Source organism: Otolemur garnettii, unplaced genomic scaffold (genome assembly GCF_000181295.1).
Source record: "Otolemur garnettii isolate 467f Iridium unplaced genomic scaffold, OtoGar3 scaffold00249, whole genome shotgun sequence".
NCBI classification, from domain to species: domain Eukaryota; kingdom Metazoa; phylum Chordata; class Mammalia; order Primates; family Galagidae; genus Otolemur; species Otolemur garnettii.
The window spans coordinates 88106-96426 of record NW_003852644.1 but is presented as its reverse complement, the minus strand read 5'-3'; the positions used below and the strand labels follow the sequence as shown (position 1 = coordinate 96426).

General features: G+C 43.1%; 1 protein-coding gene and 1 pseudogene across 1 annotated transcript in view; both read left to right on the top strand.

Moving 5' to 3' along the window:
- Positions 1–1489: 1489 nt before the first annotated feature.
- Positions 1490–2861, top strand: LOC100960135 (annotated as a pseudogene).
- A 4504-nt stretch (positions 2862–7365) lies between these two features.
- The window catches only part of PNMA6F (PNMA family member 6F), a 2203-nt gene continuing 1247 nt past the window's right edge, over positions 7366–8321 (top strand). The window contains exon 1 of the mRNA XM_023508470.1: positions 7366–7515. Coding sequence (XP_023364238.1) covers positions 7366–7515 — 150 coding nt within the window. The remainder of the gene's footprint in view (positions 7516–8321) is intronic.

Below are 8321 nucleotides of genomic sequence, written 5' to 3'. Positions count from 1 at the left end.
TGTGAGCTGTAACGCCACAGCACTCTACCGAGGGTGACAAAGTGAGACTCCATCTCTACAAAAACAAAAAAAAGGAACAGGGACTATTTCTGGGTGGTGCCTGTGGCTCAGTGGGTAGGGCACCAGCCCTATATACTGCGGGTTTGGACCCACCCCTGGCCAGCCAACCCCACCCACCCAACAAAAATAGCTGGGTGTTGTGTCGGGCGCCTGTAGTCCCAGCTACTTGTGGGGCTGAGGTAAGAGAATTGCTTAAGCTGAAGAGTTGGAGGTTGCTATGAGCTATGACACCACAGCACTCTACTGAGGGTGACAGAGTGAGGCTTTGTCTCAAAAAAAAAAAAAAAACAAAAAAAGAACAGGGACTATTTCTAATTTGTCTCTATGTTCCTAAGACTTAGAATAATGTTTGACAGAGTAGGTCCCCTGCAGATGCTTGTTGAATGGGTAATGCTTGAACAAATGAATAAATGAATTATATGCAATGGCCCTACTTAACACTTTGGCTATTGTGTTTAGTATGACTTACACATAACTAAATGTGTGGTGTAGAACTGTAAATATTAAGTGTAACATGTAAAAATATAAAACGTAGTAGTGTAAAAATGGGAATGTTTAATGGGGTGGCACCTGTGGCTCAAAGGAGTAGGGCGCTGGCTCCATATGCCAGAGGTGGTGGGTTCAAACCCAGCCCCGGTCAAAAATTGCAAAAAAAAAAAAAAATAAATGTGAATGTTTAAAACATGACCCAAGGGAATAGTTATTTTTTTTAAATAGGAAATTTTATTAGAGGAAAGGAAATTATTGAAAAGAATCAGCTATAAAATCTTGAACTGAAAAGCATAATATCTAAAGTAAAAAATCCACTGGATATTTTTAATAACAGATTGCAGATGACAGAAGAGTCCCAAACTTGAAGATAGATCAATAGAAATGACCCGTTCTAATAAACCAAGAGGAACAACAATAAAACAAAAAAAAACTTCAGCTATCCATGGGATAATATAGAAAGGTCAAACATGGATGGAGAAAGTGGGGAAGAAAAACTATCTGAAGAAATAATGGCCAAAAATTTCCAAAATTGGGGAAAATATATAATTTACAGAGTACATGAAGCTAAGTGAGCTGAAAAGATGAGAAATAGGAAGGAAAACAAGATGTAGGTGTGCTGTAGTCAAACTCCTGAAAACAAAGGATGATTAGAAAAATCTTGAAAGCAGCAGGAAAAAAGGGAACATCATATATTCAGGAGCACATTAGCAAAAGTTCCCACTGAATTCCCATCAGAACCAGTGGAAGGGGTTCAGGGCACATGGGAGCAAGATGGCAATTCCAGGCAGGCAGTATGGTCTTATTTTGCCAAAGAAAACACAGCAGTTGCACCCTGTTTTGCAAAAGCCATCAGTGTTTGGAAATGATTGTGATGATGATGATGAGTAGGATAACAACATTAGAAGAACCCAAATTATGAAGATGGGATAAGATCTCCATGAGTGAAAGTCTTCAGAGGGAAGCTGCTAAGAAACAGTCCACAAAACAGAGCAAACCGGAAATGCAGAAGGCCCTTGTAGAAGATTCCACTGTGTATGAATATGAATATTTATGATGAGATGCAGAAAAAAAGGAGGAAAGGAACTCCAAGTTACTTTTAGAGAAAGATCGAAAGCCCAAGTACATTCCCAACTTACTAAAGCAGTGGAAATTAGAAAAAAGGAACAGGAAAAAGAATGGAAAAGAAAATACAGAGAGAGTGAGAAATGGAAAAGGGCGAATTTGATGATGAAGAGGCATTTGTGACATCAGCTTATAAGAAAAAACCTGCTAGAGATGAAGAAGAAGAAAGAGAGAAGAGGGTCGCTGCACTAGAAGCCCATTGGGATATAACAAAGCAGGAAGATCTCAGTGGATTTTATAGGCTCCTGTTAAATCAGGCAGTTGGTGAAGAGGAAGTACCTAAGTGCAGTTTTCGTGAAGCCAGGTCTGGGATAAAGGTAGAGAAATCAAGGGGTTACACTGATGAAGTAAATTCAAAGAACATAATACCACAGGAGAAATGCATTCTGGAAACTGGTTTGAAAGTAGAGGAAAACCCAGATGCAGACAGTGACTTTGATGCTAAGAGCTGTGAGGATAGTGAAATGGAAGAAAGTAAATGGAACTGCAGATGAGAAAATATCACAGAGACCTCAAAGAATGACTCCAAGCATCATGGGACTCAGAGCCACTCACGGTCATGTAGTAAAGAAAGAGGGCACGGTGCCAAATGCCGCACAAACAATTCCAAGTCAAGAGGACATGAGCAAAGGCAGGAATGGCACCAAGAGAGGCAGTCCAGAGACTAGGAGAACCATTACACTGACCATGATTCCCAGAAAGAGAAGGATTCTCATAGGCACAGAGAGGCGAGAAACAGAGATTCCCACTGGAAGAGGCATGAACAAGAAGATGAACTGAGGGCAAGAGACCAAAGAGAAAGAAGTGACAAAGAATGGAAAAGGGATAAAGATGGGAAGAAATGCTCCTCAAGAGAACAAGAAAGAAATAGACAACGAAATGCTCATAACTGACACAGTGAGAGAGGAGAGACGGAAGAGAAAAGCAGAGAAAAGGAAGAATACATGAAAAGGAGGAGGGAAAGATATGAAAATAATGATAAATACAGAGATAGAGAAAAACAAGAAGTAAGTGTTCAATCTTCAGAAAAAAATCGAGCCAGAAAGGAAAGCAGACCCAATTCTAGAGCAAAGGATAAATTATCACAACCAGGAAAAATCCAGCAAAAAAAAAAAAAAAAAAAAAAAATCCAGCAAAATGAGAAACATGGAAAAGGACAAAGAAAGAAACCAAGAGAAACCCTCTAGATGTGAAACATCCCCAGATCAAAACACAGGCTCAGGAGGAAAGCAAGAGAAGGGCAAAGAATGAGAGAGACCACCTGAGGCGGTGAGCAAGTTTGCAAAGCCAAACAATGAAGAAACTGTAATGTCAGCTAGAGACCGGTACTCAGCCAGGCAAATGGCATGCGTTAGCACAAAGACCTATACTGAGAAAGAAGAGGTTTGAGGTTTGCCCCAAGGGAGAGATCTCTGGAAGCACATAAAACTGTCACTCCTGGAACTTGCTGCGTTAAAGCATGAAGGGAGTGTAACAACAGTGGATGGGTGTATGTTTTTAAATATATTTCTAAAATCAGAAGTCTTTTATCTTAAATGTTTGGCTGAATTTATATGTAATATTTACTTATCAATGCCACATTCTCAGTTGTATTCAAGAACCTTGAGTGTGCTAAATCCCTTGTAGGTACTTAACTGAGGAAAATCGGCTCCACTACAACCATTTAAACATAATTTAAATAACTATTCTAATAATGTTCATTTTATTACAAGGAGCTGTTTCGTTTTATAAATATTGTATTTCAGATAAAAATATGTATATTTGAACAATAAAGTAGAGAATATTGTGATGTTCTATGTTCTGAAATTTGTATTAAAGTGTAAAATGTGGTCATACATGCTGTCTAAAGTTTTATCCCACAGCGTAGTTGCTTAAATAAAAATAAAAATAGTGATATGCTTATACATTTTTTAAAAAAGAAACACTGGAAGGCAATAGAAAGGAAGCAATATCTTAAAGTGCTAAAAGAAAAAGAACAAACAAACTTTCAATACAGAGCTCTATATTCAGGGAAAATATCTTTCAAGGATGCAGATGAAATAAGTATATTTTGAGATACATGAAAGGTAAGAGAATTTATCAACAAATCTTCACTGAAAGAAATGCTAAAGGATGTCTTTCTATCTGGAGAAAAATGATAGTAGAGGGAAGCCTTAATCTTTGGGTAGAAATGAAGAACACCACAAATGGTAAATGTGTGGGTAAATATGAACAAGTAGTTATTTTCTCTTTTTTTTTTTAAAAAGTAAAAATTTTAGTATTATCTAGTAGGGTTTGGCAACTATAGCATAAAGGATGTGGTGGGAGGGAAATGGATGCATATGGTGGGGAGTTTTTTGCATTTATGTATAATATCAACTTTATTTTATTATTTATTTACTTATTTTTATTAAGTCATAAACACATAGATCATGTATACATTAATGCATTTATGGGGTACAATGTGCTGATTTTAAATACAATTTGGGATGCTTACATCAAACTAGTTAATGTAGCCTTCACCTCATTTACTTAATTATTGATATTTATACTCTATTCTTAATAAATTTGACATTGCACTATGTACCATAAATGTGGTCCCTCCATTTACCTTCGCTTCATCAAACCTCTCCCCTCTCCTCCCAGTCCTCTCCTCTTCCCTCCTTCATCCTGGGCTACAGTTGTGATTTATCTTTCATATGAAAGTATAAGTAATTAGAAATTGATTTCATAATAGTGCTGAGTACCTTGGATACTTTTTCTTCCATTCTTGAGATACTTTACTAAGTAGAATATGTTCCTCCATGTAAACTAAAAGAGGTAAAGTCTCCATCTTTTTTTAAAGCTGCATATTACTTCATGGTGTACATATACCACAATTTATTAATCCATTCATGGGTCAATGGGCACTTGGGCTTCTTCCATGACTTGGCTATTATGAATTGAGCTGCAATCTGGTGCAAATATCTTCACGCTAATGTGTTTCTTTTGGAAGAAGTTTGGAGAATACTCAGGGATCTAAAAGTAGATCCCTGCTGTTCCATCCTGCAATTCCTCCACTACATGTATATCCAAAAGACCAAAAATCACTTTATGACAATATTAACTTTATATAGACTGTGAAAAGTTAAGGATATATATTGTAATCTCTACAGCAACCACTACAGGTCAATCCAAGGAGGTATAGGTAAAATGATAGCAAGTAAATTAGAACTGAATCCTAAAAAACATTAGATTAATCCAGGCAGGAAAGGAGAAACATGGGAACAAAATCAAATGGGTCAGATAGTAAAAGGATATACCAAAATCTAAGCATATCAAACATTACATTCAGTGTAAATGGGCTGAACACTCCAGTTAGAAGTCAGAGAATATCAGAATGGGTAAAAGGGCAAGGATTTTGCTGTCTACAAGGGATACAATTTAAATATAGAGAGACCCACATGGGTTGATAGAGGATGCAAAAATACCACTGTGCAAGTAGGTAAACATAAGCAAGTAGGAATGCGTATGTTAATAGCAGACAAAGTAGAGTTAAATGCAAAGGGTATCGCTTTAGATGAAAGTTAATAATTATATAAGGGTCAGTTAATCAGAAAAACATAACATTCATAAATATGATTGCATTCAATAACAAAGTTTCAAAATATATGAGACAAAAATCAACAAAATAAAGGGAGGGACAGACATTTTCACAATTATAGCTGGAGATTTTCACATCCATGTCTCAGCAATTGACACAACTAGTCAAGAAGTCAGTAAATATATAAGATTTATATGACATTATCAACCACTTTTACTTCATTGATATTTATGGGACACTTTACTCAACACCTGCAGAATATAGATTTTTTACAAGGGCACTGTGTCCGTTCACCTAGATAGATCAAATAATGGGCCATAAAACAAGTCTCAACATATGTAAAAGGATTGAAATATTATATAATAATGTCTGAGTATACAATAGAATTCCATTAGAAATTAATAACAGTGATATATCTCCAAATCTTTGGAAATTCAACATTACACTTCTTTAAAAAAAAAAAACAACTATGGGCCAAAGAACATATCACAAAAGAACTTAGAAAATATTTCAGACAGAATAGTAATAAAATAAAACTCATAAAAATCAGTGGATCAAACAAAACAAAACAAAACAATAATCCAGGCCCAGATGAGCTCACGGGTGAACTCCAGAAAATATTAAGGAACTTCATTTCCCTCCCACCACATTCTTTACACTATAGTTGACAAACCCTAGTATATTCTAAAAACATCCAATTTTACACAGCACTTTCAGAAAATAGAGGAGTGGGGAACAATTTCCAATTCATTTTATGAGGACAATACCAACCTAGTGCTAAATCTTGATTAAAAGATGATATACATGAAGAAAATTACAGAAAAATATTCTGCATAAATAGTGTAGAAAAACTATTAGCAAATCATGTCCAGCAATATTTAAAAAGGAAAGTATTTTATCGCCCACTTGCAGATGAGGGGCATACATGTCCAGTGACCCATGTAGGCCACTCAACTGTTAGGTGACTCTGTATTTGTCTGCCCCAAAGCCCACAGCATTCCTGTGCAATGGGGGCCCAGAAGGTGCTGGGGGCTGGCTTGACAGCACAGGGCACTGTGACCGGAAACACAGACAGCCTGGGTATGTCGTGAAGAATCCAGGCAAGCGTGATGAGGGCAGGCTGTGAGGGCAGAGTGACACTGGGGAAATGGTCTTAGGATCTCCTGCCCCTGATTTTCGGTCCCAGCCCCACAGATTTGCCCCAATTGTTGACAGCGGCCCTTCTGTTGGTGGAAGGCCAATGGTTGTGCCTGTTGCTTCCGGAGGCCCCAAACCCGGCCACATCAGGCCTTGAGGATGACACAGGTCCTGTTGCCATGGCGACATGATCTACACCCCCACCCCACCCCCCGCCCCGAGTCTGGCCATTTCCCTCCCACAAACAATCCGAGATCTTCCTCCCTCATCTACCCCAGGCTTCTGGGGGACACGGGAAGCCCACGTGGCCTTAGCACTGAGGGCCAGGAGACCCTCGACTGCGCAGCCCTTGGCGGGCAGAGGCGCGTTCCTGCACCCTCCTGCCGCAGGGCTTGGAGGCGGTTCGTCCCTGCGGGTGGTGCAGCGTCCGCAGAGTCGGAGAAAGTGCGCGGGCAGCCGGGCTTTGCTCAGGTGGGAACCCGGAGTGGCTGCGGCTCCCAGGCAGGTGGTGGGGGCGAGAGGGGTCGGAGTCCCAGGGCGGTGGGGGGTGGGAGTAAGTGCGGGCCTGCGGTAGAGGTCTGGGCGGGGAGGGCTCCTGCCGCAGTGGTCCAGAGCAGGGGACAGGCCACTGGCACCGGCTGTAGGGGTAGGAAGGCGACCTCAGACTGTGGTTTCAGAGACGAAGGGGGGGGCACGCTTCTCCTGTCGGATCAGGGGCGTCTTGCAAGGCAAAAGGGTTCTTTCCGTTGTGGAGGGGAGGGGTACAGTGATGGGCTCTGAGCCGCAGGGGTGGGGGGGGGCAGGGGCTGTAACACTGGGCAAGGGAGATGCTTCAGGTCCCCGCTGTGGGGGGTGGTTGGCCTCCACGGGTCAGTGGCGCTGAGCTGTGTGACACCAATGTCCCTCTCTCCCCTTGGCACTCACAGGTTGCGGCGGAGACTGCGACAGTCAGCGCACACTCCGTCCCATCAATTCCCTCCCCGTCCTTAGCGATGGCGCTGGCAATGCTGCAGGACTGGTGCGGCTGGATGGGCGCGAATGCGCAGCGCGCCCTGCTCATCCTGGGCATCCCTGACGACTGCCAGGAAGATGAATTCCGGGCGGCCCTGCATGCTGCGCTGTGGCCGCTGGGCAGGCACCGAGTGCTCAGCAAGGTCTTCAGAAAGGAGCTGGGGGACTGGGCCGCCTTGGTGGAGTTTGCTGACGGTTTAAACCGACGTTTGATCCCCCGACAGATACCAGGCAAGGGGGGGCCCTGGACTGTGATCTTCCTGCCCCAGGCCCCTGATACTGACTTACAGGACAGACTGAGTTTTCCTGCACAGCCCCAGGGTCAAGCAGTGGCCAGACATGCAGGTGGGGCAGGAGCTGCAGGAGCTGCAGGAGAGGAAGGAGCAGGAGCCCCAGGTGAGGAAGGAGCCTCAGGTCAGGAAGGCGCTACAGTTGAGGAAGGAGCAGGAGCAGATGAGGCAGGAGTCACAGGTGGGCAAGGAGCCCCAGGTAAGGCAGGAGCCACAGGTGAGGCAGGAGCCACAGGTGAGGCAGGAGGTGCAAGTGAAGAAGGAGCAGGTGAAGCAGGAGCCTTGAATGTGGCAGGAGCTGCAGGGGAGGAAGAAGCAGGTGTGACAGGAGCCACAGGTGAGGCAGGGGCTGCAGGTGAGGCAGGAGTCCCAGATGAGGCAGGGGCTGCAGGTGGAGAGGAAGCTGTAGGTGAGGTGGGGGCTGCAGGCGAAGAAGAAGGAGCAGGTGAGGCAGGAGTCTTGAATGTGGCAGGAGCTGCAGGGGAGGAAGAAGCAGGTGTGACAGAAACTACAGGTGAGGCAGGAGCCCCAGATGAGGCAGGGGCTGCAGGTGAGGGAGGGGCTGCAGGTGAGGTGGAGGCTGCAGGTGGAGAGGAAGCTGCAGGTGAGGTGGGGACTGCAGGTGAGGCGGCGGCTGCAGGTGGAGC